Genomic DNA, 17,122 nt, shown 5'->3' on the forward strand with positions numbered 1-17,122 from the left:
TCAGCTGCGCGGCGGCCTCCCTCCCTCCCCTCCCCTCCCCCGGCGGCACCGAGCGGAGGGTGAGCGATAGGCCTGGACCCCGGAGGAGCAGCCTCTGGCCAGGGCAGGCAGGGAGGGAGGGAGGGAGGCTAGCTCCCCCGCCCTCCTCCTCCTCCTCCTCCTCCAGGAGGAAGGAAGGAAGGGGAGGAGGGGGATACATACTGGGGGAAAGGGGCTCCCCTTCCTTCCTTCCAGGGGAGGATGAGGATGATGATGATGATGATGATGTATTGCTGTTGTGTATTGCTTTCCATGGGGGTTCCGTGGAGTGGCGTCTCCTCCTCCTCCGCCGCCGCCGTCCTCGGTGTTTATTTGGGGGAGGCTGCGGGCGGGAGCAGCCCCCTCGGCCTCTGTCGCTCGGTCTTTCTTTCTTTCCCTCCCTGCCTTCTTCTTCTTCTTCCTCCTCCTCCGTTCCCGGCACCCGGGGCTTTTCTGGCGGGCTGCGTTGCCGGGAGAGAGGGCCACCGGGGTCTCCAGGGAAGACGGCTTCCCCTCTCAGGTGCCCTCCTTTTCACCATTAGTCTTATCGTCATGATCATCACCATAGAATCCTAGAGTGGAAGAGGCCATAAGGGCCATCTCTTCCAGTCCAGCCTCCTCCTGCCAGCATCACCACCAACACTATTATTATTATTATTATTATTGTTGTTGTTATCATCATCATCATCATCATTCTCATTATTATTATCATAAGAGTTGGAAGAGACCACAAGAGCCATGCAACCCACACCCATTCTGCCATCATCATATTATCATCACAAAAGTTGGAGGAGACCATAAGGGCCATCCAATCCAACCCCATTCTGCCATCAGCATCATCACTATTTTTAATTATTATTATTATTATTATTATTATTATTATTATTGTCATCATAATAGAATCATAAGAGTTGGAAGAGACCACAATAGCCATGCAGTCCAACTTCATTCTGCCATCAACATCATCACTATTTATTATTGCTGTTATTAATATTATTAATTTTGCCTTTGCTGCCGCCGCCTGCCTTCATCTTCTGTGGGTGACAGGTGGGTGGGCTTCCCTTGCTTTCTTCCCTCCTTCCCCCCTCTCTTCCTCTTTCTTCCCTTTCTTTCCTTTGCGAGGTGGCTGCCCTCCTTTCCTGCCAAGAGACATGCCGCCGCCACAGTCGCCTGGTTTTCCCAGCATCCCTGTTGTTGTTGAGTTTTCTTGGGGATGCAGAAGTTGTGCCATTCCTTCCTTCCTTCCTTCCTCCCCATTCCCTTGATCCTTGGGGTGTTTTTATTCATTATTTATTTGAGAGCAGGTGTGCCCTCCTTCCTTTATTGTGGTGCATCCTTCTCTTTCGTTCCTTCGTTCTTTCTTTCTCTTCAGGGATGTGCAGCCATGTCTGCCAGTGTTAAAGGGCTGGTGGTGCTGACTCATCAGGTGTCTGGGTAGGCAGTAAGAGGAGGGAGTGTGTAGGGTGGGGTTCACAAAGTGTGTGTGTGGTGGGGGGAGAAATGCAAGGGGTTGAAGGAGGGAGGGTCCAGGTCTCCCCATTGCAGTCTCCTGGCTGGAAGCCTCCTGGCGGGGAGCTGACATTGCTGACTCATCAACATGAGGTCACTGCTAGGTATGTGCTGCACAAAGGGGCTGAGGGGGGCTGGTGGGACCCAGCCAGAGGGCTAGACATCTCATTCACAGGGTTGCCACAAGTTGATTTGAAAGCAGCTAATAACAACAACATAGTGGTGTGATGATTTCAGAACTGGACTAGGACACTGGGAACCCAGGATTCAAATGTAGCAGGGTGCGGGGAGGCAGACCTGACATGCTGATTCATCTTCTTGCAAAGTGGTGAGGCAGAGGAGAGCGCAAGTTCAGCTGGAAAAGAGAATCACCCAAGAGCCTGTTCCTCAGCATTGTTTTTGTCAGCATTTAGTGTGTTGGGGAGGGCCAGCGTGGATTGAAGTAGGAAGAGAGGAAGACCACATGGAGGAGACTCAGTCAGGGAGACCATGGACCTGAGCCTGCAGAACCTGAGCAAGGAGGTAGAGAACAGTGGGGGGCTTGGAGACATCTCATTCACAGAGTTGCTATGTATTGAGATTGACTCGAAAACAGCTAACAACAACGACAGCATAGTGTAGTGGTTCAAGCATTGGACTAGGATATTGGGAGGCCAGCATTTGAATGCCTGCTTGGCCATGGAAACCCACTGGATGACCCTGGGCAAGTCACATTCTTTCAGCCCCATAGGATAGCAGTGGCAAACCTCCTCTGAAGAAACTTGCCAAGAAAACCCCAGGATAGGTTTGCCTTAGGGTCGCCATACGTCAGAAATAACTTGGAGGCTCACAAGGACAACAAGTGTCTTGGGACAGTTGTAGTGCTTTAGGTATATGCCTTAGAAGGCAAATCCATGTGCAGCGAGTGAGGATACAAAAGTGTGCGAGAGAATGACAAATGGGAGAAAGAGGGAAAAGGGGTACTGGGCAGAACTTTTTGCAAGAGATCCTTCTCTGAGATTTTTGATAAGATAGCTCTATTTAAGTATTTGAAGGGGTGTCATATTGAGGATGGAGCAAACTTGTTTTCTGCTACTCCAGAGAATAGGATCTGGAACAATGGATGCAAACTACAGGAAAAAAGATTCCACCTAAAGATTAGGAGGAACTTCCTGACTATTGGAGCTGTTCAGTGGTGGAACAACTCCTTCGGAGACTGGTGGAGTCTCCTTCTTTGGAGGATTTTAAAGAAAGGTTGGATGGCCATCTGTTGGGGATGCTTTGATTGAGAGTTCCTGCATGGCAGGGGGTTGGACTGCATGGCCCTTGGGGTGTCTTCCAACTCTATGATTCTATGAACTTGTGTGTCCTTGGATGGCCATGGGTGTTTTGGACCAGGCAATTCTCATCTTGGTTTTTCTGTTTTGACTGTCTTAGGAAAATGGTTGGTTCTGAAAGCAATGGCTTTATGGAAATTATTTCTTCTGTTTCTGTCTCGGCTGCAAGACAGGCACGCCATTCTCAAGGGCTCTGTGAAGGAGGTTGGCATTTTGTCACACTGGAATGGGAGGGAGGGCATAGAGATGCATCTTTTTCTATGCGCCTGTACAAGCTCTTCTGATTTGTACAGTGGAGCACGTATGTGCAACAAGTGCATGCTGTCCTCTACTGAGTCCCTGGTGGGAAGTTCCCCACAGCAAATCTAGCTGGAGTATGTCATCATCTACAGCCATAACTCTGGAGGGCAACCTGTCCTCTGCCAGTTGGATAATGTCTTAGTTAATGGGGGATGGGCATTGTAATCAGTGTGTGTTAGATGCTCCAATTGTGTTTGGATGTTTGCTGGGTAAAACAACTAGCTGTCTTGGTGTAATATTCTTCTGACTAAGATCTGCACTAACCCATGATTGTAAAATGGTAATATAGGAGGGATCTGGAAAATTTCTTAGTTTAAACCCCTTTCTTTACAGAATATATAACACTTAATGCCTCTATAACAGTTCAAAGGGTAGTGTGTCAATTGTACGCTTTGTTTTCCTTTCTAGAAAAAGGAATGTTTCTAATATAGGGCCCATCATAAAACAGTGATGAATAGAGCCAAGATAATTAGGAAGCAGACTTGGTTTTTTCTTTAAAAAAACTTGTCTTCAACATTAGGTGTAGCTACAATGCAGAAATAAAGCGGTTTGATACCACTTTAACTGCCATTACTCTGTCCTCTGGAATCCTTCACCCCTGTGTAGCAACTGTATGTTATAGGAGTGTACTGCCACTTTTTGTCCAGGTTTCATTTTGAGAAAGTAGTGATGTGTGAAAATGTCTTTCTTCTCATTTTAGTACTTGTGATAAATGGAAAGCAAAATAAATGTGTTCATTCTTGATGGAATAGGGAAAGATGCATGGAGTTCCATTTTGATTTGGTTGCATGCATGCTTAGCTTCTCAGCTATGTTAAATAACCGTGTGAGGCTGGCACCTTCTAAGGGTATGTCGGAAGAAGTGATTCAAGTCCCTGGCCCCTCAGTTCTGCTGAGTAAAAGGCATGCCCACCGCAAGAACAGTCTTCAAAGTATATTGAAGAGTCATGTCTTCTTGGAGGAGGGAGGATTCTCTGGTGACCATATACTTCTGAAAGTCTTACTAGTAATCTTTGAATTCAATTTCCTTTGCCAAGTTAAAAGCTCTTAAAGGGTTCAATATATTTTAGAAGGATATTTGGGAAGCTGAATTAGATCCTGTAAACACAGGAAAGTTTGAAAACAATCTGTGTACTCACCAACAGATACAGAATTGTGTTGGGATGGCTCTTTGTAGTACACCTGTTGGAAAGCCTCCCACTGTGGGCTGCCATCCAGCTCCCAGTTCCCCCTTGCCATCATACTGTTGTCTTTCTCATCCCTTACAGCTGGGCCTCTTTACTGCTGGAATGGGTGACGTCACCGTGTTTACACTAGTTTGATGGCACAGCTCTGTGAACCAGGAATGTTGAGAATGAGGCCTGTGTTGAATCATGCACTCTGCTGTCAGCTCTGTTGTGAGCGAGGAATTGGCGGTACTTGTGCTGAGTGCAGGCCTTTTGAGTCTTGGCAAAATGTGTTGAGGCTGCACTTTTTTTCCCTTTGCAGCCATCGCACTTGGCACTTTCCAGTGTGATCTTTCTTCGGGAAGCTGTCAAAAAGCTGAGAAATCAGCAGTCTGGGGAGTTAAACCAAGTTTGTCTCTGTCTGGATGCCAGTTCTCTCTGGCAGTCCTTTTTGCAGGGCATTAATAAGCCTTGCTGCTTTGGCCTGTTGGTCAGGACTGTTGAAGAGCCTGATGCCATCCCAATTTATGAAATATAAAGTTTGGGTAGGCTTTGTTACATTTTGAGTGCTCTCTGTTAAAAAATAAAATAAAATGAATAAGTTGTGCTTGTCCTGGGTGCAAACTATACTACTTGTGTTAAAATATCACAGGATTTTAAAGCCTTATATACTGATCCTCTTTCTCTTACTTACCAGAGCTACTGGGTTTTATGGGTATGTCCCATTGTTTCTTCATAACAGTCATTGCTATTACAGTGGGAGAGACCTGTGAGCAGCTAAGATTCTTTGTAGCCAGCACCCATCCTGCACTATTTCTAGATGTTAATTAGGAACTCTATTCCAAAGACTGATCTAGAGAGATAATAAAATCCCGGTTCCACTCTATCAGTGGTCTTGCTGAGTTGGCAAAGCACTAAGCATGTGTATTCTGCTGCAAAGTAGCTTTTCCCCTGGGATTTTGCTTGAACATCATTTGTACTTGTCATTGTGAAACTTAAGTACTCTGCCTGTGCTGGATTCATAGATGTAAGAGGGATTTTTGGTTATGCCATTCTTTAGAAACTCTCAGATCTCTTTTTGCATGACCACAGATAATGGTACCTAACATTTTCTCTGATGGAAAGAGATTGCTTGACTCTAGACTAGAGATCAGTAATATGACTGTTCAGTGAGTGATTGACTTTCAGTGTTATATTTAATATTCTGTCTTCTGCCTGTCCCAACATTCATTTGAACCAGTTTTGAAAGAACATCAGTTTTCAGCATTACTATGATATCAGAGAGAGGCCTTCATCCAGTTGGGTTTTTTGTTTACAGTAAGTCACTGGGTCTCAGGGTATCTGACGTAGGAAACAGGTAATTCCTCCAACCCTCTAATGTGCTAAGGACCGGTGCCATAATTGTGCCCGTTGACTACAGCTCTTTTCTTTCTTTCCTTGCACCTTGATGTGGATCAACAGCCAATAGCTTGTGGATTGACACTGCTCCATGGACAATAATGAAAGAGAATGATATAGGACTTAATTCACAAAAAAAAAAAAGGGGGGGGGGAAGCCAGACACATAACAAATATTAAAAGAGATACTAAATCTGTTAAATAGTAAGTTATTCAATTAAAAACACAACACAGAGTCCAGTTTTACAAATAGCAGTAAGGGTGAAGGTCCATAAGACATAAATGAGTCAAAGGTCATTCATATAGGGAATAGCTGCATTTCAGTCTATGGGCTTTCTCAGTGGCCAGTGAAGTTCTTATATTGTCCAGTGTTTTCCTCCAAAGGCTAACACATTAACATCAATTCTTACAAAGTAAAATCCATCTACTCCTCTACCCTCAGCTGGTCCATTGACCATTTCTTTGAATGATAATTGGTTCATGAAGTATGGTTGTGGTGCTCTTATCCTGACCTAGCCTAAGTCAGAATCTTCATTAACAACAAAGGTAATTTTTGCTGATCTACTATTAAGAATGCTGACTTGCAAATGGTTGGTCCAATAGAGCCTGCAATCAGGTTTGTAAATGTGTATTGCTTGCTAGCAAAGAAGGTTTTATTTGAAGATTAGTTATTGTCTGGAATATGCTTATTCATTCCAAAGATAAGACTAAGGTGTTTGGGTCCCTTTCAGTGAGGCAACTGTGATCTACTGTGTTAGAGAAGGGTAAGCCTTTAATCAAGTGACCACAGCCATGTCCTCTGGGTATGTGCACTTTCCTTGTCAGCAATTTTCTGTGCTCTAGGAATATGTGAGTTTTTGCTTGCCTGTTAGCGCTCTTGGAAAGCGCTGAAGCCATCCCTTCTGGGGGTGCTGCTGGGGGACTGTTTTCTTGGCTTTTGCTGACACTAGCTTGTCTTAATTCTGTGCTATAAATGTGAGCTGATGTTTTATGCATTTAACAAACAAGAACATGGGCTGTGGGGGAGAAACATTTATTATGCCATGTAAGTGCTGATGATGTGCTTAGGTGGGAGGTGGATGTAAAAACATCCTGGTCTGGATATACATAGTGATTCTTCTATCATCAAGACACTATTGACCACTGCAGCAGATTTTCTTCTTGCTTAAGGAACAGCTGTAGCTTCTGGGTTCCAGAGGAATAGCCAAAGGTAGGGTACTTTCTAATGCCTAGTGTAGTGTAATATAGTGTGTGTGTATATGGGTTTGGGAAGGGACACAATTCATCTGCTGGAGAGATCTCAGATCTTCTGCAGGAGAGAGTTACAATTCTTGCAGGTAGCTTCAGGTTGAGTCTTGGGAAGAAAGTAATAAGTGTTCAGCCTTCTTTTCTTTGCTGTATTGCATAACAAGATTTCTCTCAATGGGAGGCCTTTTGGTGAAGCTACTTTGCCTTCAGATTTAAAAATGGGAGAAGAAGTTTCATGAATGTTAATAAAAGTTTATTCTTTGTAGATGGCAGTGAAGACTTGCTAGCAAATCTCATATTATGCACCTTGTGGATTTTGGTATTGTCATAGTGCTCCTCCCCCTTACACAGTAAATGCTGAAATGAAATGTGAAAGCATTATCAGTGTGGGTTCTTTAATGTGCCTTATGATTCCTGAGTTAAGTATCAACCCTGATTATACTTTTCAAGCTTTTCTGAAATTGCAATTGTTGGAAACCTGAGAACCCTAGACTACATTTAAAATACATTACAAATTTCTGCTAAAACATATGTTTTGAAAGTTTAGAACAACGTGTCAAAAGTGACTACAAGCTAATGGAGTGACTTTGCATAAGTGTGTTTGATTTTTATACCTCTTTTAAAAATGAGTTTAGGTTTTTAAATTCTACTGTTTTCTGGTAAGGTGCTGGGGGGGGAGTGGGTTAGAGTACTTTGACAAAAATTTTTTATCAAAAGTAATACTTAGTCCTCCTGACTTTTTGAAACCTACCAATGCATCTTTCGGTTTCTCAGCTGATTGTGTATTTTCCCATCCACCACCACTCCTGCTATCATGAGTGGTAAACGTTTTTCATAAGAAAACAGAGATTGTTCAGAAATTACAGCATAAGTAGTGTTGTGCCTGCTAATCAGATGTTCCCCATCATTTCCACTTGCTCCCACATCCCCTTCTTGTTCAGTTTCCCAGATAAAGTAACACTTTAGACAGGATCAGATTCTGTCAAAGGGATCATTTTGCAAAGTGCTCCCACACACCTCTTTCTCTTCCATGGGGTGCCTGATTAGCCATGTAACTTTGAACCCCTTAATGTAAAGCAAAAGAAGTATACTGATGGCCTGGCAAGCCTCTTGGACTGCAACTCGCTTGCTTAATAATACTATAGAGGCGTGAACTGTGAGCAAGGCTGGAAGCATGCTGAGTCAGCATGACTGCTCAGTACAGCCATACAGGACCCTGGCTGCCAGGCTATTTTTAAATGTGGTTTCATCCTACTCTGACTCCACCCAGGTTTCTTAATCCCCCTCCTCCTCTGCCATTTGCCTTGAAGTTTAATAGAGTGGTGTGGGGCTGGCAGGGACAGGGGTGTTCAGGAGCTCTTGTAAGTCCTTCAGCTTGATCTGTTGCTGTGATGAGCACGTGGGGAACTGTTCTAGTGGGGAGCCCGCCCACTTTCTCTGTCTTGCTGCAGGGCCAGATAAGTAGGTGTCTGTGAATGAATACTCTGGAATTTGAGTTTGGTGACCTCTTACTGTTCTCTTTCTTGCAGAATCTGATTGTGAAGGCTTGCGTGTTATGACGACCCCCAACAAAGGAAACAAAGCCTTGAAGGTAATGGGGCAAAACTGAGAGTTAGCTGTATGTGCACCCTTCCAGACCTTCCGTGATGCATGTCTTCCTCTGTGTCCCCACAGGTGAAGCGGGAGCCAGGTGAGAATGGGACCAGCTTGACAGATGAAGAGCTGGTGACCATGTCTGTGCGAGAGCTGAATCAGCATTTGCGGGGCTTGTCAAAGGAGGAGATAATCCAGCTCAAGCAACGCCGGCGAACCCTGAAGAACCGGGGCTACGCCGCTAGCTGCCGGGTCAAGAGGGTGACCCAGAAGGAGGAGCTGGAGAAGCAGAAAGCAGAACTTCAGCAGGAGGTGGAGAAGCTGGCCTCAGAGAATGCCAGCATGAAAATGGAACTTGACGCCCTGCGCTCCAAGTATGAGGCACTGCAGAACTTCGCCCGGACCGTGGCCCGGAGCCCAGTAACCCCAGCCCGGGGCCCACTTGCTTCCAGCATGGGGCCCCTTGTGCCTGGCAAGGTTGCCACTACCAGCGTCATCACGATAGTGAAATCTAAAACGGACGCCCGGTCTTAGTGAAACGAGCACTGCCTGGGCTTGTGTGTGCAGGGCAGTTAGGCACAAAGCTCATCCGGAGTCCCTAAAGCACAACCCTCTCCCAGACAGCCTAGCCCACACAGGCACATGCTGGCCTGCTTGTCACTGCAGTCTCTTTGTTTTTAGCTTTGTTCTGATTGGTGTGACTGATGGTAATGCAATCCTTCTTTATGAGCGGAACCTTCCGCCCAAGGGTATTCTGGGAAGAGACTGAAGGACCTCACTACTCTAGCCAAAGAGAATCCCAGCAGCATGGAATAAATTCTTGGGGAGGAATGACCCAAAGTGGGGAGGGTAGAAGTCATAGAAAGATGGAAGACCTGCTGTCCGTGTCGACTTGATACCATTCTTCCAGGGTTGTGTGTCAGCTGTCTAGTCTGCTGCTTGTAAATTGCTTGGTATCAGTGGCTATAATGGGGGTAGTTTGTGTAACCATTTTTATATTAACATCTAGTTGCGCCTTTTATGTTTAAAGGTGGGATTCCTTAGGACTTTTCCTGAAGAGTGATGTAAGGGGAAAACTGCAGTTTCCTGGTGTCTGTGCTGCAGAGAAGGGAAAGGAGCCAGGAATGGGCACCGTTGCAACCTCCTATCTGGAAGAAGGCAGGTTGTACCACGGTGACTACAGGCCAGTTTTGTGCCTAATGTGTTGCACTGAACAAGACCAAAATCACTAGTTGTTTCCTGTGTTTGGAGAGTATCAAGTGTCTCTAGTGTGATGGTTTACACAACCTGTTTATGTGGTTTAATAGCCCTTTATTTATGAGAGAAACGTTCATTTTAAGGAATTATTAAATGATTTAAGTTTCAAAGCTAAAATTGGATGAAGAACTTATATTTAACTGTCTCCTTTTTAACCTGAGAGGGTGAGAATATTTGGTAGTCATATTCTTGGAGACTTTGCTAGCTCAAAAAATAATAAAAAAAGGAAAAAAAGGAAAAAAAAGCAAATTTTAAAAGTTTCTCGCTACATCTTTGTGGCTCTGAGGTTGGTTTTTATAAAGAGTTATCAGACTTTTATTTATAAATAACATAAAGAAAAAACAAAAACAAAAAAGGCTAGTCCTGTTTGATATCTTTTTGCAATTGTACCAAAAGTGACTTATTCTTGAACTCCTCACATGCTTCTTTTGTGCTCCTGTTGTGTTTAGTTGTCTGTGCTCTGAGGTCTTGTGTGGCGCTGTGATGTGATGGTGCCAATGGCCATCTTTGCGGTGTGGGTGTCCTGTGAGCATTCTTTTTTTGCTTTCCCTGGGCTGAGTGCAGGGTTTCCTTGGGCATTTCACAGTAGACCTTCTGAGGCCTTCTGTCTTATTAGAAGTTTACTCATGTCTAAAGGCGTCACTTCTTAGCTCCTGAAGTTTGAGGAAGATTGGTTCTTTTTTATGGTATTGCCAAAATTTGTTCAATAGTAATGGGTGGATAATATTCCATTCTTCTTTGTCACTTGTATCCCAGCCTCCAGAGTTTAATTTCCTGCTGGTCCTGGGTGTCTCAAAAGATCAACAAACTTGCAGCAAAGGTGGGGCTGAGGAGACAACTGCTAATTACATGAAAATGTGAAGGAATGAGTGAAGCTAACAGCATGTCCTACAGATAGGTAAATAGAATCAGCATTTTGCAGGTTTGGACTATAGTAGAATTTATGTAGCTTCACTTTTCTGGTAAGAGTCTTTTGCTGTTCTCATCCCTTAATTGTCATTTTCTATTGGCAAGGTTGCTGGGAAGTACTTGGCAAACCTAGCTTGAAATTTTTTAAGGGCTAACAAGTATGGGGTGGTCAGTGTGGCCCAGGAAAGACCAGCTGCACTGTATATGTTATAGATGCTTAGGAAGTCATTTTGGAAGCCTATTCTCTAGGTTTCCATTAACAGACAGCCTGTAGGAGCCAGTCAGCTTTTAGCACAGAAGGGAGATAATTGCTCTGCCTTCTGTATTGCTATCTAGAAATGGTTGGTCTGCGGGTAGGAGCTGATGGTCTTGCTATGAAAAGGCATCTCTTGTAATCTTAGCAGGGAATATTTGTTATAAGGTCATTCCAGGTAGCCATTTAATACCTGAGACTTTGCTTAGAAAACTTTGCCTTTCAGAGTGTACATAACTAGTGATGGCTGGTGAGCCCTGAAGACTTTACAGGAAACAAATTCTAAACCCTTGGCGTAACAAGTGCAGAAAAACCCATTATAGAAAACAGTTAGCAGTCAGTAGAATCTTAACTGGGCTGTCATTACCAGTAGGACCGAGATGGTTGCATAACTGAAGCTGGGCAGTATATCACCTGGTAGCTTTTTCAGATTCTGAAAAAACTCAGTTTTATAACAGATTCTGCGTCTCATAGAGGAAATAAAAACCTAAAGTGATATACTGTAACAAAAGTGTCAGGTTGAGACATGCTGGAAGGCTAAATCCTCTGTCCAGTGGCAGCTATCCACAGACCACATGCAGTGACTTTAACCAAAAAGACATTAGCCTCAGTTTGATGGAAATCATTCTCTCAAAGTTACCTTCCTAATGCCTACCCACTGCAAGCATTTCAGTGCCAGAAGTGAATTGCAGGCAAAGAAGAAAGAAAGCTTTAAACAAGGATTTGCCATTAAAGTCCTTTCCCTGATGTCCGGTGGAGCCTCCCTACCTGTCACCTCCCTTCAAACAATTCTATGCTGCTGCAAACTTACCACTTGAAATCGACTGTCTAGTCCCTGCTCTACTAATAGTGATTCTTTTAAAAGTCCCAGACAGCCTTTAACATAGCATTTTGGTATACTTTTGTCTTTGCTCATATGGATGGTAAATGTGCAAAGGACAAACAACAAAAAGAGAGAAAAGGGGGAGAAAAACAGAGGAAAAAAGTACTGGTATGAACACAGCAGTTAGTTTTGCTGCAGTTTCCACCAGAAAACACACCACTACTTACTAGTAAGGAAATGTTATTAAGAAAGATTTCAGAATGAGCAAAAAATGTGTGTCTCGAGTGTTGGGAAACCATGATAAATAGAAGCCTGGATTGACAAGAATTTTAGTAATTCAAGACTTGTTCTGCACAATATTCACACCATTTTGGTGCAAAATCCAGCATTCTCTGCACAGAAAATAAAATAGCAGAACGTAAAATCATAGAGTTGGAAGAGACCTCAAGGGCCATCCAGTGCAAACCCCATGCAGGAAAACATGCTATTACCTGTGCAAGAGTGAAATTTTATGTATTTAAAAAAACACCCACATATGAATTTTATCCAGAATAAGTCTGCAGCGACAGCATTTTCAATGCAGAAATGTTGAATGCTTTCTGCACAAAAATATTATACATGGATTTTGCACAGAATGAATCATGAGCTGAGAAATCTTCAAAAGCTGCAGTTTTCAAAGATGTTCTTGGAGTGGGAAGAAAATTGCTAAAATTATTCATTGAGAACAAAATTGGTCAAGGGTTACCTCTCTATTCTGTTCTGCAGATTTAGAAGGAATGGGTATGTACGAGTAGCTGCTACTGCAGCATAGAAAAGTGGTTATTGGCAAGCCAGGAATGTTGCCTTGTCCTTTGGGGTGTTGCGGCCATACTTGGGCCTGTAAAAGTCTGAGGAGGCCATAAAGGTTTGTCACTTCTATTTTTGAAGGCTTATGAATCAGTGAGGATGTAGGATTGTTTAGGCCAGAGACTTTGAGTTTTATTGTCTCATTTCCCCTCTACCTCTCTCTGCATCCTTCCCTCCATCCTGAAGCTGTGCATATTTTCCTCCCTGCATTGCCTTTCACTTTCTTGTCCTTGCCAAAGAAATCTAATTCTGTCAAAACCAAACAATTATCATCTGCATAAGCAATATTTATGCACACTTATTACACTTGCAAAACACAGTAGCATACAACCTGGGTTTTCTGGTGACCAAACTGACAAGTGACAGGCAGGGACTGAAATTATATTTTAGGTCTCCTAGTCATATCTAGATTTTGAAGTTGCATGAAAGGCACTTATGTGGCCTAGACTGCAGGTCTCACTTTTCAGCAGAGACTCTTAAATTTTAGCTGTCTGGCCTAAAAAATGTGGTTCTCTATTTGCATTGTTTATTACAGTCTATGGAAAGCAGCATGACAACCTGCATGATGACCAGAGTTGGAAATTATTTGTTTAAAATTAATGTGTTAGTCCTAATTCTTTAAGTTTTTCAACAATGATTGTGAGAGTCATTATTTTCATTATTAGATGCCAGTGGTGGCAGATTTAGATGTATCACTATTTCTGTTAATTCATTTTACTTTTGAGGAGTAGTTTCTTTTAATGAGGTGCAATATTTGGCAATTTTTAATAATTTTAATTGACTTCTAGAAAAATAAAACAATGCATTGATAATAGTTTAATTTTAATGAACTAATATTATTTAATGATTAGCATTGTTAATGTTTCCAGCTCTGGTGCTCGTTCCATACCTTGAGATTCAGATGCCGCTTGAATAATAATATGCTAGTGGGTGGCTGTCTTTCGGGGTAAAAGTTTTATTTCAGTGAACAAACAGTTTGGCAGCCCTGGTTTGCTGTGTTGAATCTAATACCATCACAGTCATGTCATCCTTGTGTTGTGTGCCTTGAAGTAATTTCTGACTTATGTTGTGAACCAATCATGGAGTTTTCTTGGCAAGATTTGTTCAGGGAGGTTTGTCTTCACCTTTCTCTGAGGCTGAGAGAGTGTGACATGCCTGAGGTCATGCAGTGGGTCTTCATGACTGAGTGGGAATTTGAACCCTGATCTCTCAGAGTCCTAGACCAACACTCAAACCCCAACACTACACTGGTTCTCAGGATGTCTTGCCAATTGATGTTATCCTTAACATTTCTCAATTGGCTGTTCCTGCTCCCTGGAGTTGGCTGGGCTTCCATTGCTGCTTCCTCTTACTGGGTTGTTTACTTTTCCATCTAAATCTCAGATAGCATGAGGAGTCTCTGGTTAAAGTCACTACCCTAGAGTTTCCAGAGGGTTAGCCATGTTAAGCAAAAACAACAGAATCTTGTGTCACTTGAAAGATTAACACACTTACTGAAGCATAATTTTCTGTGGATTAGAATCAGATTCATCAGATGCATCAAAGTGTGTTCTAAATTGTCACTTATATGTACATGTGGCTGTTTTGAGGACCATGGGATGGTGGAGGAACACTTCGTTGGAAATGAATGACAGGACTTTCAGACAGCAATATTCATGTTAAAGCTGGGATGCATTTAAATTATTACAGCGAGCATTCGCAAAGCAATATTAATGATAACACAAACACCTTAACGTTGGTATTTTTGTTGCCATCACTACCCCTTTGTGATCTTTAACAGAATTGTCATCGTTTGTACTTCTGGCAATTCATTTCCTGCCAACTATTCCTCCTGCCCTGTCCCACACTGGAGCACCCATATGTTAGATATCTTGAAGTGGTGACAAGATTCTTCCTTTTGTTTTCTTCCAGATGTGTTGTGCCTCCTAGCCCTTCTTAGGGCCTAAGAAGTGAAAAGCTATCTGTGTCTATGCTTTTGGAGAATGTTGGCAGGTGCTTATCCTTGTGTACAGTGGGATGTGTATTTGGACACCCTTTGGCACTGGAGTGTGTAAAGGACTGAAATTCAAAATGGTGAATCTTCCAACACCCAGGGAGATCTTTCTCACCTTCTCTTGCCCATGTTCAGTCTGTCTCTTTCTCGTGTTCTTGAGTTCTTCCTCTCCCAGGTGCCCCCCTCAAGCCCTTCCCCTTGATTTCTCTTTCTGGTATATAGCATTCAGAGTGTGATGGTTCTTGTTTTCAAGGTGCTTGTTTGTTTGGTTTTCCTGCTGTGAAGGGTGATGTGTTTTTATTTCTCCTTTTTTATTATGGGGCATTTTGTTTCATGCAGCCAGAGGAGAGCTTTGCTTTCTACTTGGCTGTAGAGCAGATCCGTGAAGTATAATTCCGCCCACATGTGGCTGGCTTGTGGCTCGGGAGGGGGAGGGGGTTGTTTTATGTTGTGGTGAATTGTGTAAAAGTGAGCTCTTGGATTATGAAATAATTATTTCTCTCTGGAAGGAAAGAGAGAGAAAATGAGAGACTGCAGGCCAGAAGTTGGGGTATTTGATATTTGGGCATGGGTGGAAGCATGGTAGATGAGTTCTTGGTTGGATATCTAAACATACCCTGCAGGTAAGGCAGTACACCTATTCCTTGGGGCAGTAGGGTTCCTTTCTTGTTATCTTTGATGCACTTGGCAGGATGGCATCTCATAAGATACCCACCTAAGAACAGACCTGGCATTCCTGTATAATGGTGGCTTACTGTATGTAGGTAAGCTCCAGCAGCACCTTGCCTTCTTTGCCACTGACAGATAAAAGTACTTACTGATAAGCCTTCTTTTCTGAAATCTTCTTGGTCTCAGGCTGTATTTTGTCAGTAAAAAAAAAATATGCTAATTCCGTACACAGAAATTTTCTTTTCCTGCTTGATAACATTGCTGCTTCCTATGATAAAGCAGTGGGTGGCTGTGGCTGCTAAAACAGAGTATTGCTTCTCCCCATGTAGAAGGACTGAAAGTGGATCTGATAACAGCCCAGCTGTAATCTTCAGTCAGGTTCTTCTAAGTGGTGAGGATTTATCTGCTCTCTGTCTCTGTTTATTTGATATGTATGAACTCTGGATGCTTGTGGCTAATAAGAGGCATAGCACGGCTGAGTGCACAGACTCCTCCTTCCCAATCAAAATATTTCTTGGACAAGGGTAGGGATCCCCAGATGGCTCCAAACCAAACTCTTTTGTCCTTGCTCTCACCTGCAGTTTGCTGTGTGTGTATTACACCCTTTGCCAAACTGAAATATTACACAGCAACAAGAGAAAATGTGATATTCAGAGCACTTAATGAGATGGACTGATGACGGCTCCTGTTCCCCACCCTGCAGTTGCTGAGGGTAGTCCTTACAATATATTAACTGAAATGAATTCACTGCTGCTTTAAAATATTTCTTAAATGGGAAAGGAGTATTTTAATTAAAAAAAAATCTCAGTCTCCAGAGCTAATAAAATTGGAGATTAAATAGAGATTAATTATGTGCCAGGGGTGTAATTGCATATTGTCAAGTCCTGGGGCTCTCCTGTACATCAGTAGAGTCCAATTAATTAATCAGTATTTATTGCTAAATTATTGTCCTTTTTCAATCTGTAGATATCTGATAACTGTAGGGGATTTGTTGCCACAGCCCCAGTGGAGGTGTTGTTAATTTATTTATGTATATAGTGTATGTTTGTTGATATGAAGCATTCTTTATTTTGTATATGACCAATAAACATCTTTAAAGAGGCTGGTCCTTATGAAATTACTAATTGGGCTTGGGTTGGCAGACTTGTTTTCTGTTGCTGCCTGAATCTCTGAGGCTTGGCTGTTTATACGCAATCAATGTACGGTATCTTTTTTGCCTGATGGGAAAAGACAAGAATAGTTCCTCTTCTCTGGATTAGCAACTTCCCAGTGATCTATTCTGACATAATAAATATGTGCAATTGTTAACAATTTGTCACAAGAAGACCAGATAACTTTTAAAATTCATGAACTACTTTTCTTGGAAGAGTTCAATGTTGTATATCAATAAATTTTAAAAAATAGCTGGTGAGTAACTGTTTTTAAAATTTTAAAATTTTGGCAAGGAAGGCTTTCAAAAACAAACAAACGGTAGGCTTGCAAAAATAGGCAAATCTCCACATTCACCAGACACTAAGAATTATTGGCATATGTTTAATATCAGAGAGAAGACGTTCACATAGTGAGAGTCAGCATTCTAAAAATCCTGATTTAAACAACTCTAGAATGGATCAGGATTTTCCTTCTAGACATACTCAGTATCCTAATAGTTTTCTTGGATATTCAGGTTTGTGTTGCTTAAACCTTTCTAAACTAATAACAAAACCTAAATGCAGTTTGGTAGCAAAGAGGCAGCCAGTGCAATGACAAAGCGCTGCAGCTTCCAGACCAACTTTAAGAGCAGTTCCATGTGGAGACTGCAGTTACCAATGTCTAGACCACTGTGA

General features: G+C 42.7%; 2 protein-coding genes across 7 annotated transcripts in view; both read left to right on the forward strand.

Moving 5' to 3' along the window:
• MAFG (MAF bZIP transcription factor G) lies at positions 1-16,397 on the forward strand. 3 transcript variants are annotated; one of them, XM_089538201.1, is made up of 4 exons: positions 523-538; positions 6,882-6,915; positions 8,483-8,544; positions 8,628-16,397. In XM_089538201.1, exons 3-4 carry the CDS (start codon positions 8,509-8,511, stop codon positions 9,078-9,080), a joined length of 489 nt encoding a protein of 162 aa, XP_089394327.1. In that variant the 5' UTR covers positions 523-538; positions 6,882-6,915; positions 8,483-8,508; the 3' UTR covers positions 9,081-16,397. The 3 variants fall into 3 exon arrangements, with proteins under 3 accessions (XP_089394322.1, XP_089394327.1, XP_089394335.1); XM_089538196.1 differs by lacking the exons at positions 523-538; positions 6,882-6,915 and adding an exon at positions 1-59; XM_089538209.1 differs by lacking the exons at positions 523-538; positions 6,882-6,915 and adding an exon at positions 7,530-7,548.
• Positions 10,156-17,122, forward strand: part of SIRT7 (sirtuin 7) — a 23,168-nt gene continuing 16,201 nt past the window's right edge. Inside the window, exons 1-2 of one of the 4 annotated variants that reach the window (XM_089538165.1) lie at positions 10,156-10,701; positions 14,546-15,687. The gene's annotated coding sequence lies outside the window, so the exon portion shown is untranslated. Of the gene's footprint in view, positions 15,688-17,122 lie in introns of all 4 variants that reach the window. The other 3 variants (XM_089538181.1, XM_089538173.1, XM_089538159.1) reach the window with 3 other exon arrangements.

Source organism: Sceloporus occidentalis, unplaced genomic scaffold (genome assembly GCF_023333645.1).
Source record: "Sceloporus occidentalis isolate IW3139 unplaced genomic scaffold, rSceOcc1.0.p SCAF_1, whole genome shotgun sequence".
Lineage (NCBI taxonomy): Eukaryota > Metazoa > Chordata > Lepidosauria > Squamata > Phrynosomatidae > Sceloporus > Sceloporus occidentalis.